The sequence below is a fragment of the Piliocolobus tephrosceles genome, chromosome 14 (genome assembly GCF_002776525.5).
Source record: "Piliocolobus tephrosceles isolate RC106 chromosome 14, ASM277652v3, whole genome shotgun sequence".
NCBI classification, from domain to species: Eukaryota; Metazoa; Chordata; class Mammalia; order Primates; family Cercopithecidae; genus Piliocolobus; species Piliocolobus tephrosceles.
The window spans coordinates 46,698,433-46,711,458 of NC_045447.1; the positions used below are offsets into that span (position 1 = coordinate 46,698,433).

The 13,026-nt window shown below is 53.0% G+C and overlaps 1 protein-coding gene across 7 annotated transcripts in view; it reads left to right on the top strand.

The window, feature by feature from the left end:
* Positions 1–12,799, top strand: part of AQP7 (aquaporin 7) — a 21,243-nt gene extending 8,444 nt beyond the window's left edge. For 2 of the 7 annotated variants that reach the window (XM_031934047.1, XM_031934048.1), the window contains 5 exons: positions 8,574–8,697; positions 9,447–9,584; positions 9,792–9,910; positions 10,125–10,342; positions 10,740–12,799. In XM_031934047.1, coding sequence (XP_031789907.1) covers positions 8,574–8,697; positions 9,447–9,584; positions 9,792–9,910; positions 10,125–10,342; positions 10,740–10,860 — 720 coding nt within the window. In that variant the 3' untranslated portion in view covers positions 10,861–12,799. Of the gene's footprint in view, positions 1–498; positions 626–8,573; positions 8,698–9,446; positions 9,585–9,791; positions 9,911–10,124 lie in introns of all 7 variants that reach the window. The other 5 variants (XM_031934046.1, XM_023201639.2, XM_023201654.1 and 2 more) reach the window with 4 other exon arrangements.
* Positions 12,800–13,026: the final 227 nt, after the last annotated feature.

Below are 13,026 nucleotides of genomic sequence, written 5' to 3' on the forward strand. Positions count from 1 at the left end.
GCGTGGTGGCTCAAGCCTGTAATCCCAGCACTTTGGGAGGCCGAGATGGGCGGATCACGAGGTCAGGAGATCGAGACCATCCTGGCTAACACGGTGAAACCCCGTCTCTACTAAAAAATACAAAAAACTAGCCGGGCGAGGTGGCGGGCGCCTGTAGTCCCAGCTACTCGGGAGGCTGAGGCAGGAGAATGGCGTAAACCTGGGAGGCGGAGCTTGCAGTGAGCTGAGATCCGGTCACTGCACTCCAGCCTGGGCGACAGAGCGAGACTCCATCTCAAAAAAAAGAAAAAAAAGAGAGATATTGACGAGAAACTTGACGATTAGGCTCTGAGAATGAATCCAGAGGGCACTGGGTGATGTTGAAGGCTGGCAAGCAGGGGAGTGACATGATCAGATTTGGATTTTAAAGGTAATTTTGGGTGCAGTGTGGAGCAAAAGCAAGACAGGCAAGGCTGGCAAGAGGGAACCAGTTAAGAGGCTGTTTTTGATCTGGGGCAGAGAGAGGGTGATGACTGGTCTGGGGTTGGAGAAGAAAGCACGTGTTTGACAGGGCTGTGGAAGATGGAACTGGGGAGACTCTGCCAGCAGAAGATGTGGGAGCACGGGGCCCAGCACAGGGTGAGAGGCGAGATGCCCGTAGGGAAATCCAGGAGATAGTTAAACACAGGCAAGGGGCTGGAGCTCAGGAGGGGCTTGGTCTGGAAGGAAAAAGTTGAAGTTCATCACAACACAGGTGGTGATTGTCAACATTGTCCAGAGAGAGTGTACAGAAAGAGAAAAGGATGGTTTGAGGACAGAGGCCTGAGGAACGAAGAGGTGCACGCAAAGGAGCCTGAGAAGGAATGGTCAGAGAGGTGGAGGAGACCCAGAGCAGACTGCATGACAGAGGGGGGCAGTGGTTCCACCAGGAAGAAGCTGTCAGCAGATGGACCACGCAAGGTGAGCACTGGCAAGAGGCCTTAGGGTTTGGCAACGTGGAGGCTGCTGGTAACCTTGACAAGGGCTCTTCTTTAGTGTGTGACTGGGACAGAATCCAGACTGCAGGTGGGATTTGAGGTTGCTCCCTTTCCACCTGCTTCAGCCCTGCCACTTACCCCAGTGAGCCTCTGCCCTTAACACGACTGTAGCCATGTTTATTGCATCTTATGCAGGGTCCAGGTCTAGAAAAAGAAGGGGCAGCCTCTGGGAAGGGAAGCAAAGGCAGCCAGGTACATGCTAGAGGAAGGTGGGGTTAGAGAGAATGTTTGTGTGTGTGGTAGGGCCCATGGAACTCAAGGGAGAGAGGAAATCGGAACACCAGGGTTCTTAGCCTGACCCTGCCACTGAGTCACCAGTTGGCCTTGGGCAGGTCTCTCCCTGGCTTAAAGCCTGACTTCTCACTTATATTGTGTAGAATTAGGCCTTCATGGGCTTTGGAGCTGTGTTTGAATCCTAGCTCTGTTATCTTCTAGCTGTGTGACCATCCACAAGTATCTCAACTGTTCACAAATTTACCTTTCTTGTTTTTGAGACAGGGTCTCACTCTGTCTCCTAGGATGGAGTGCAGTGGCACAATCTCGGCTCACTGCAGCCTCCACCTCCCATACTCAAGTGACTCTCTTGCCTCAGCCTCCTGAGTAGCTGGGACTACAGGCGCATGCCACTGTGCTCAGCTAATTTTTCTATTTTTAGTAGAGATGGGGTTTCAGCCTGGGTTGGCCAGGCTGGTCTCGAACTCCTGAATTCAGGTGACCTGCCTGCCTCAGCCTCCCAAAGTGCTGGGATTGCTGGCGTGAGTCACCTCACCCGGCCCACAGCTTTAGCTTCCTTATTGGTTAACAGGAACACTAACATCAGATAGCAGGAGGACTTGTGTGAAGAATGCCAAGTCTCAGCACGCAGTACACATGTGGTACCCATGTATTGGTCTCTTGTTATTAGGACAGGTGCTCTCAGCTGCTCTCTCCTCTCTGCCTCTGGCCCTCCCCTGCTCCTCTCTTACCTCCCCTCCTGCTTTGGCTTCTGAGCTGTGAGGACAGCAGCTGGATCCTGTCCCTCCTTAATCCAGGGCAAAGTAATTCACTTATCACAAGACATTCCAGTCCCATGAGGGCTGTTAACCCTTGGAACCTTGGAGGCAGGAGGGTGCATCCCCTGAGAGCTGTTAGGGAAAAGGCACCGCCCACATGCTTGATACCTGCTCATATCTGTGTTTCTCTTCCTTTTATTGAGATTTTCATTGAGCACCTAACGCATCCTGGGCTCTGTGATGGGAAGCACCTTACGTGAAGCATCTTCCCAAATCCTCGCAATAGCCCTGTGAAGTAGGTACTATTATTATCCCAGTTTCACAGATGGGAAAACCGAGCCTCCTTGAGACTAAGCCTCTTGCCCAAGGTCATACTTTAAGTCAAGATTAAATCCAGTGCAGTCTAATATCATAGTCTTTTTTTTTTTTTGAGATACAGTCTTGCTTTGTCATAGTGGTGCCATCTCGGCTCACTGTAACCTCCACCTCCGGGGTTCAAGCGATTCTTGTGCCTCAGCCTCTGGAGTAGCTGGAATTACAGGTGCATGCCTCCATGCCCAGCCAATTTTTGTATTTTTAGGAGAGACGAGGTTTCACTATGTTGTCAAGGCTGGTCTTGAACTCCTGACCTCAAGTGATCCTCCCGCCTCGGCCACCCAAAGTGCTGAGATTACAGGCGTGAGTCACCGTGCCCGGCCTAATATCACAGTCTTGACCCTTAACTTCTATGCTCTGTCCCTTAGCTTAAATATGGCCAGCTTTTAAAGACTCTGGCTTGTTGATGCTCCCCCAGCCAGGGTAAGGTCCTCATTTTCAGGTAGTTCAAGACGCCTCTCTCGGCCTGTTTCCCCATCTATAGAGTGGGAGAAAAATTCTTGCTGTGCAGATTTGCTGTGAGAACTGAAGACAGTAGCACTTGTAAAAGAACTTTGTGAGGTGTAAGCCTATATTGGACATTGTGTTGTTGCTATTTTTAGTTGCCAGGCTGTGCCAAGAAGTGAGGCTTTTTTTTTTTTTTTTTAAATATATATAGGAATTGCAGTGAGTCACCAGGGTGAAGGTTTTGCCAAAAAGCTAGTGTGACCTTGGCCCCATTTACTGCAGCCAGGACGAGGGAAGTGGACTGATCCATGTTGCAGCTTCTAGGGGTGTTGCCCTTGGAGCTGGCCTCCTGGCTGTCGGGGAGACTTGGATGGGCTGGGTCACATTCACTGATCAGGGAGAGGAGGGGCTGGAGCCATCCGGGCCCTGGAAAACCAGCCGTACACGTGAGCCATGGGGCAAGGGTTGTAGATCACATGCTACAGGGGCCAAGAGAGCGGCAACTCAGGGCGGTGGGGACTTTGGCTGGCTGCTGAGTGCCAATCTGTGCAAGGTTGTAGCTGCTGCCACTCCAGCTGACTGTTGCCATGGAGGGTGGAATGCAGGCCAGTGTTGCCTGAGCTGCTCATTTTTCAAGAGAGACGGAAACTTCTGTTCTTCAAAACCAAGTTATCTAAACAAAACCTGTGCGCTGGATGAATTAGGGCATGAGTTGCCAGTTGGCAACCCTGACACAGGGAATCATGTGGGGTTCATTCGCTCACCCAGTTTTTTTTTTTTTTTTTGAGATGGAGTCTCACCCTGTTGCCCAGGCTGGAGCGTAGTGGCGCGATCTCGGCTCACTGCTCTGCCTCTTGGGTTCAAGTGATTCTCCTGCCTCAGCCTCCCGAGTAGCTGGGATTACAGGTGTGTGCCACCACGCCTGGCTAATTTTTTGTATCTTTAGTAGAGATGGGGTTTCACTATGTTGGCCAGGCAGGTCTCGAACTCCTGACCTCATGATCTGCCTGCCTCGGCCTCCCAAAGTGCTGGGATTACAGGCGTGAGCCACCACACCTGGCCTATGCTCATCCAGTATTTTTAGCACATGGTATTGGAGTGGGGAAAAGGCCATGGGGCCCCCTCTGTTTTCAGACCCTCCATGCCTGCTCCAGTCCCTCTACCTCCTTAACCCGCCAACCTGTCAACCTGTCCTGGCCTCACTCCGCAGTGCACCCACATCTGTTCCTGTCCTCCCCTGCTATACGTTATCCTGGATCCGAAGCCAGCCCAGCTCTGGGTTCCCCTGCTTCTGTCCTGGGGCTTCTGAGGGACCCAGTGGGCCCTGCTCAACTGCCTCTCCCCCACCATATCTGGGCTATTTCACATGTTCTCAGACTTCCCCAAATCTGCTCTGTACTCTGACTTTATTTATTATTTTTTATTTTTTCTTAAATAAGCAAATGGCTTGATCTGCTGCTTGACAGGTAAAATAATCAACACTTCCTGTGGTGTTCAGCTCACTCTCTTGTCCCTCTCACCACCAGACCCATTAACCACCCACGTATCCACATATCACCCCTTGGCTGGGGCGCGGTCCTCTCCTTCCTAGAGGACCTCTCCACTTCTGCACCAATCCAGCTGTCCAGCCTACTCAGGTACTTCACTCTGTCCTTTTATTCTCTCCTTTATCTTCAGCCTGTCCCTCTCTCAGCCTATAAACATACCGAAGTTTCTCCACTGAAAACAACACAAAACGAAACCTCACTCCCTTCACCCTGTCAGCCCCTTCGTGGATCCTGTTCTCTCTCCCCTGCTCCTCAGGCGAGTTCTCAAAGAGGAGTCTACACTGGTGCCTTTCAACCCTTTGCTGCCAGCTCCTCACCTCTCCAGCTCTGGAACCGGGCTTCTGCCTCCACAGCTGGATGACGCAGTGCTCACCATGTTCCTAATGACTGCTGGATTGTCACATTCAAAAGCATGCTTTCTAGGCCTGTACGCACTTGACCTAGAAGCTCCATGCGACAGTGTGGACCGCACCTTCCTTGGGAAACGGTTTCTCCTCGACATCCATGGCACATTCTCTCTCTGTTCCTCTCCCATTTCAACACCTGCTTCACAGTTGAGGTTTCCAGCGTCCACCCATGAGTGTGATGTGTGGCTCTAGGGGCAGCCCCAGCTACCTTTTGTTTTTGTTTTTTTTTGGTAAGGAGTCTTGCTCTGTCATCCAGGCTGGAGTGCAGTGGCTCGATCTTGGCTGACTGCAACCTCCGCCTCCCGGGTTCAAGCAATTCTCCTGTCTCAGCCTTCTGAGTAGCTGGGATTACAGGCGAGTGCCACCACACCTGGCTAATTTTTGTATTATTAGTAGAGATGGGGTTTTGTCATGCTGGTCTTGAACTCCTGACCCAAAGTGATCCGTCCACCTCGGCCTCCCAAAGTGCTGGGATTGCAGGCGTGAGCCACTGTGCCTGGCCTGGTCTGCCTTCTTACCCTGTACCCCCTCCTGGGGCCTTCTTCACTGACGGCTTTGACTTCGGCCCTCATGTCCACAATTCTCCAGGTTTTCTCTTTCATCAACGCTAGAACAAAGCTCTCCAGGGGAAATACAATACAAGCCATCTATATAATTTAAATTTTTCTAGTATCCACATTAAAAAGGTAAAAAGCAACAGGTGAAATTAATTTTAATAATTAACCCATATATCCAAAATCCTATTTCAAGATGTAGTCAGTGTAAAATTATTAGGATATTCTGGCCAGGCATGGTGGCTCACACCTGTAATCCCAGCACTCTGGGAGGCTGAGGTGAGAGGATTACTTGAGGCCAGAAGCTCGAGACCAGCCTGGGCAACATAGTGAAACCTCATCTCTACACAAAATAAATTGAAAGGCCGGGCGCGGTGGCTCACACCTGTAATCCCAGCACTTTGGGAGGCTGAGGTGGGTGGATCACGAGGTCAGGAGATCGAGACCATCCTGGCTAACACGGTGAAACCCTGTCTCTACTAAAACTACAAAAAATAGCTGGGCGTAGTGGCAGGTGCCTATAGTCCCAGCTGCTCGGGAGGCTGAGGCAGGAGAATGGCATGAACCCGGGAGGCGGAGCTTGCAGTGAGTGGGAGATCGCGCCACTGCACTCCAGCCTGGGCGACACAGCGAGACTTCGTCTCAAAAAATAAATAGAAAAAATTAGCTGGGGCCAGGCACAGTGGCTCATGCCTGTAATCCCAGCACTTTGGGAGGCTGAGGCAGGCGACCATCTGAGGTCAGGTGTTTGAGACCAGCCTGGCTAACAGAGTGAAACCCTATCTGTACTAAAAATACAACAAAATAGCTGGGCGTGGTGGAATGCACCCATAACCTCAACTACTCGGGAGGCTGAGGCAGGAGAATCACTTGAACCAGGGAGTTGGAGGTTGCAGTGAGCCGAGATCGCACCACTGCACTCCAGCTTGGGCAACAGAGCAAGACTCTGTTTCAAAAAAAAAAAAATTGGCTGGGTGCCGTGGCACATGCCCATAGTCCCAACTACTTGGGAGGCTGAGGTGGGAGGATCATTTGAACCCAGGAGATAGAGGGTACAATGAGCCCTGGTCATGGCACTGCACTCCAGCCTGGGTGATAGAGCAAAACCCTGTCTCAAAAATCAATCAAACAAACAAACAAGCAAAACAGAGGCACAAGAAAGTAAGGCATGCGTGCAGCAGCACAGTTGTTTGGTTTGAGGCCATCTGGCATAGGTAACTGCCTGGATTTAGTCCTGGCTCACCATGTACAGGCTGTGTGACCTTGGACAAGCCATTCAAGTTCTCTAAGCTTCAGGTTATTCAGCTGTCAAGTGGGGGAGAATAATAGTACCTAACTCATAACATTGGTGTGTAAGGGTTAAAGGAGGTGATCAGTGTAACTTGCTGGCATGTAGGCAGTGCTCAATAAATGGTTGTTGTTATTATTTAGTAGCAATACTATTGCTGAATAGAAAGAATATTGGGGCAGATATGAAACAGGCAGAAAGGATGAAATTATGCAGGGTCTTAAATGGTGGCCTACTGAGTTTGGACTTCATCCTAGAAGTGGAGGGGAGCCAGTGAGTGAGCCCAGGGAAGATGCAATGGGGTTTTTGTTAGGAAGGTGACTCTGGCTGCAAGGAGGAGGCTGGGTGAGGTTTGGGGAGCATGTAAGCAGAGCTAATTGAGTGTTGGGGAGGATAGCAAGGAAGCTCCCATTTGCAACATCTGAGTTTCTGGCTCTGCCAACGGGGATGGGGGAACATAGAGGGAGGAGCAGGTGTGTTGTGAGATGGCGAACCTTCAACAGAACCTGAGACGGCCGTGGAACACCAGGAGAGTTCCAGTGGGGATTTGCAAATAGGGATCTGGCCTCCCAGCAGAGATGACGGAAATTTTACTGCATCAAGCATAGCTGAAGCTGTCGATGTGGTAAAACCATGCCTGAAAAGACCTTTGGAAAATCAGGGGGTTGCTGGAGCCCTTGGAGAGAGCTTTGGTGTCTGTGACATGTGGAAGTGGAAGCCAGATTGACGAGGGGGTGCGAGGGAGGGGGTGAAGCAGCTGGACAGCGTGTTCTCTCATGCAGCGTGTGACCGAAACAGGGAGGGGCGACCAGGAGCCCGCAGGTGGAGCAGGACGCTGGGCAGGGGTGGGATGGTGTGCCGGGAAGGATGAGACTCCAGTCTGTGGAAGCCGATCAATGGGAGGATGGAAGGTACTGGGGAGATGGAGGCCTCTGCAGAGGGAGAGGATAGCACAGAGCTAGGGCTGAAGAGAACAGTGGCTCTAGACTGAGGCTAATGGGCCTGAAGATACACCCCTTCCCCTGTGAAGGCGGCATCATCTGAGGAGCCGTGAGGGATGGGCAAGCAGCAGAAGCTTGGGAATGCTGCCTGGGGTCAGTGGAAATGAAGCTGAGGGCAAGACAGTTAGGACCCCACTGTTCCAGCATTGTGGAGGTTGGGGCGGAGGGTACGTGTGTGTGTGTGTGTGTGTGTGTGTGTGTGTGTATGCAGGGAGGGGTTCCTGGCAGAGTCAGGCATGGATGGATTTGGAGGTCCCCCTTTTTTTTTTGAGACGGAATCTCGCTCTGTCACCTCAGGCTGGAGTGCAGTGGCCGGATCTCAGCTCACTGCAAGCTCCGCCTCCTGGGTTCACGCCATTCTCCTGCCTCAGCCTCCTGAGTAGCTGGGACTACAGGCGCCCGCCACCTCGCCCGGCTAGTTTTTTGTGTTTTTTAGTAGAGACGGGGTTTCACCGTGTTAGCCAGGATGGTCTCGATCTACTGACCTCGGGATCCACCCGTCTCTGTCTCCCAAAGTGCTGGGATTACAGGCTTGAGCCACCGCGCCCGGCCTGGAGGTCCCTTAAAGAAACTTCCTTCAGGCCAGCCTGAAGTGTGAGGGACTCTGAGAGGGTGCAATCCATGTCAGCCATCCCCTCCTCGCAGCCCTGCCTTACCCCAAAACTTCAGGTGGGCCTGGGGCTGAGGTGCTTGGATGTCTGTCGTAAGAGCTTCTGACTGCCGCTCCACCTGGCCAGTAGCTCAGGTCTGAGAGGCCTCAGCAGGGGCAAGGAGAGGAGGCAGTAAGGAGGGAAGGCTCTGGAGGAAGAGGGTGCGGCAGAGGATTTTCGAGGCAATGCCAGAGAGGCCCAGGGCATGGGGGTGAGGAGCTAGAACTGAGCTCTGAGCCCTCCTCTGAGGTTGGGGCTTCTGGGCAGGCAGCCCCCTTAGAGGCCCTCCCTTGTAGGTGTTCGGCCTTGGTTCCGTGGCCCATATGGTTCTAAGTAAAAAATATGGGAGCTACCTTGGTGTCAACTTGGGTTTTGGCTTCGGAGTCACCATGGGAGTGCACGTGGCAGGCCACATTTCTGGTGAGTGAGTGCAGCCCCTGCCGGACCGGGCAAGATGCGGTGTCCCCAATAAGGCTCTTTCCTGCCTGCCTCAGCCCCTTCGCTGGCACAGCCAGTGCCTCAGCCTGGCCACTGGGCAGGAGGAAGTCTCCTCTGAACCCCGTGCCTATGACGTGTCTGCCCCAGATTCTTCCCGGGTCCCCCTGACCCACCATTTTCATTGGCTGGGTCATCTTAGGCAAGTCATCACCTGTTCCTCAGTTTCATCATCTGTTCCTCAGTTTCCTTAACAGTGAAACGAAGACCGTGGCCCCGGCCTCACTGCGTGGTCACATGACAGAGAGCTCTGTCACGGAGCACACTCTTTTTTTTTTTTTTTTTTGAGACGGAGTCTCGCTCTGTGGCCCAGGCTGGAGTGCAGTGGCCAGATCTCAGCTCACTGCAAGCTCCACCTCCCGGGTTTACGCCATTCTCCTGCCTCAGCCTCCCGAGTAGCTGGGACTACAGGCGCCCGTCACCTTGCCCGGCTAATGTTTTTGTATTTTTTAGTAGAGACGGGGTTTCACTGGGTTAACCAGGATGGTCTCGATCTCCTGACCTTGTGATCCACCCGTCTCAGCCTCCCAAAGTGCTGGGATTACAGGCTTGAGCCACCGCGCCCGGCCACGGAGCACACTCTTATACACACTAGCCATCGTTGTTCTCAATACTGTTTGTCACTGTTGTTTGTTTTGCTCTCCCTGCCTGACACACTTGCCTGCTGCCCGCAGGGGCCCACATGAACGCAGCTGTGACCTTCGCTAACTGTGCACTGGGCCGCGTGCCCTGGAGGAAGTTTCCGGTCTATGTGCTGGGGCAGTTCCTGGGCTCCTTCCTGGCAGCTGCCACCATCTACACCCTCTTCTACAGTGAGTGTCCTGCCCAGGTGTCCGCCTCTGGCCTCAGTCGCCTCCTATGAAATATGGGCAGATTGGACCTCAGTGTCCTGATTAGTAAAAACAGCTAGGAGAAAAAAGCCTTGGAGCTCCCCCACCCTCTAACCTATAACCTCATTTCTGGGACGCTAGTGGGGCTTAGCTGGGGTCAGGTTCACACGACAGTCTGTGTCTCCGCAGCGGCCATTCTCCACTTTTCGGGTGGACAGCTGATGGTGACCGGTCCCGTCGCTACAGCTGGCATTTTTGCCACCTACCTTCCTGATCACATGACATTGTGGCGGGGCTTCCTGAATGAGGTCAGTGGTCCGGGATGAGTACCCCTCCCCCTACCCTCCACCCCTGAGGACGGACGGAGCCAGCAGGGAGCCCCTCCGGATAGACAGGACAAAAACTCTGGATGGAGACTGTACCGAGACGTGTCTCTGCTGGTGGGCTTGGATCTGGGGCACTGCCGAGGTCCTGTGGCTTGGGGAGCGGCCCAGGTGAGCTGCCACAGCATCTGCTCCTCAGGCGTGGCTGACCGGGATGCTCCAGCTGTGTCTCTTCGCCATCACGGACCAGGAGAACAACCCAGCACTGCCAGGAACACAGGCGCTGGTGATAGGCATCCTCGTGGTCATCATTGGGGTGTCCCTCGGTATGAACACAGGATATGCCATCAACCCGTCCCGGGACCTGCCCCCTCGCGTCTTCACCTTCATTGCTGGCTGGGGCAAACAGGTCTTCAGGTACTGCCCCTGCCCAGGCCCATTCCTTCGAGTTTTTCTGTGGTTCCCCTGTGTGTTTAGGGGTGGTGGGTGTTGTGAGGGGCAGCGCAGTAGGGTCCTGCTGAACCCCCAGGTGGCCTGGGGAGCAGGAGTGAGTCCCAACATTTCCCCAGGCCACCTGCACTGGGTGTCAACCCTGTCCCTGAATTGGGCTGAGGCTGACCAGGGCCCCGGGTTGGGGGTGTTTACTGGGGTAGCCTGGGGATGACTCCTCTGCTCAACCTGTCGTAGGCCGAGGTGGATGAGGGTGCTGTCCTGGGCATCAGCCCCCTCAGCAGGCCTCTGCCTCTTGCCTGCAGCGAAGGGGAGAACTGGTGGTGGGTGCCAGTGGTGGCACCACTTCTGGGTGCCTGTCTAGGTGGCATCATCTACCTGGTCTTCATTGGCTCCACCATCCCACGGGAACCCCTGAAATTGGAGGACTCTGTGGCACGCGAAGACCACGGGATAACCGTATTGCCCAAGATGGGATCTCATGAACCCACGATCTCTCCCCTCACCCCCGTCTCCGTGAGCCCTGCCATCAGATCTTCACTCCACCCTGCCCCGCCCTTACATGAATCCATGGCCCTGGAGCACTTCTAAGTAGAGATTATTTGTGATCCCATCCCTTCCCCAATAAAGCAAGGCTTGTCCCACAGCAGTAGCCCCACTTCCTGGGGGCCTCCTGTGGTCAGGCTTCCCTTCTGGGTCCTTCCAGGAGCTCTAGGGCTATGTCTTAGCCCAAGGTGTAGAGGTGAGGCGCCTTGAGTCTTTCACGCCCTGGGAACCGGGGTGCCCCAGGGGGAGAATGGGGAAGAGCTGACCTGTGCCCTCAGTAGGAACAGGGTGAGATGAAAGAATGACAGAAACAGAATGAGGGATTTTCAGGCACAGGGGAAGGAAGGGCTGTTTTGGGGAAAGGACCACAGCTGGCTGGTGGGGGGCCGGCTTTGGAAATACTTTGAAGGGATCCTGGGATTGGACTCTAGACTCTCCCCTGGTTCTTCCTTTCCCCGAGTTCTGGCCAGTTCTTGGACCAGACAAGGCAAGGCCCAAGAATGTAGATCAGAATTTTTTAGCCTTTTTTTCATTAGTGCCTTCCCTAGTAGTCTTCTAGATTTTTTTTCTTAATCACATGAAATTTTAATATCACAGATATACTATATATCTGTTTATGTTCTGTATATGTTCTATGCTTTATACATAAAAAAGAGTAAGATTTTTTTTTTCACCTCTCAAGAATCAGTTTTAATTCCCTTGAGAATGCTTGTTATAGATTGAAGGCCGGTAAGGGGTTGGGCTCCTCTTTCTTCTTCCTGGTGCCAGAGTGCTCCCACATGAAGGAATTGGAAAGGAAGATGCAAAGAGGGAAATCCTTACAACACATGAAGACACAGGAAGAAGCCTCATAGGGCCCCGAGAGCCCCAGGGAAGCAGCCGCAGAGGCTGGGTGGGGATGGGGGGCCAGGATCTGCTGACCCTGGGGCCAGGCAGGAGTCACTCTGCTGCCTGAGGCTCAGAAGGCAGCATCACATCACCCATGGTTCCTGTCATTGCTCATGCATTTTGCCTTTCAATAATTATTATGCACCTACTGTGTGCAGGCCCTGCCTGGACACTGGGGATGTGCAGTGGGTGCGCTGTGCTCTGCCTTTGAGGGTTGCAGTTTAATGGGGAACAGGTAATTATAAGGAAGAAGGTGAGTACAGAGTGGGAGGCTTGGAGGCTGTGGGGCTTGGGGTGGGGTAACTCACATCCAGCCTCTGGGTCAAGGCCAGGAGGCTTCCCAGGAGGAGACAGAGCAAGGTATGGTGGTGGGGGGTGTCCTTTTTGGGGCTGGGAGCTGCACTTTACAGTTTGAGGGGATGGGCAGAGGAAGCTGGGCTTCATTCTGGAGGTGGGGGACATGGTGAGGTGAGGTTTAGAAAGCACACCTGAGCCGCAGTGTGTAGGATGCTGGAAATGGTGGAGATGGGCCTGCGAAGACTGCTGGGAAGCGATGAGCCAGGAGCAGCAGCTGGGCACCTAATAATGGGTCAGCACTGTGGACGTGGAGACGAGAGACGGGATTGATCAATACCTGAGAAGTACAATATGCAGGACTTGGGCTCCATTTGGATGGCGTGGGTGAGGGAGAGGGAGGAGTCAGAAAAGGCTTCCAGTTTCCAGCTTGGGCCTGGGGATTGGAGATGTCCCCACTGAGAGTAGGACACAAGTGAGGAAATGGTTTGGAGAGGAAGATGATAAGTTACATCACGGACGTGCTGAGTCCGAGTTGCCTATGGGACTTGGAATGGGGGGTGGCGAAAGGTGTGTGATCTTGAGCAAGACATTCAACCCTTCTGGGCCTTGGTCTTCTCATCTGTAAAATGACGATAAGAATATTACCTCCCATTTGTGTTGCTGTGAAAATTAAATGCACTACCACATGTAAAATGTTGAGAATCGTTTCTGGCTCAGAGTAAGTGCTCAATAAACACAGTTATGCCTTTTATATGGTCTGGAGCTCAGAAGTAGAAGATGGGGGTTGGTGAAGTTATGGGTCTGTGGATGTAGCTAGAGTGTGGATTAATGACAGGAGGGTCAAGAGACACTGGACACAACCCAAAAGTCCATCCACAGGGGAACAGATACATACACGGCTGTGCAATTGCACATAATAG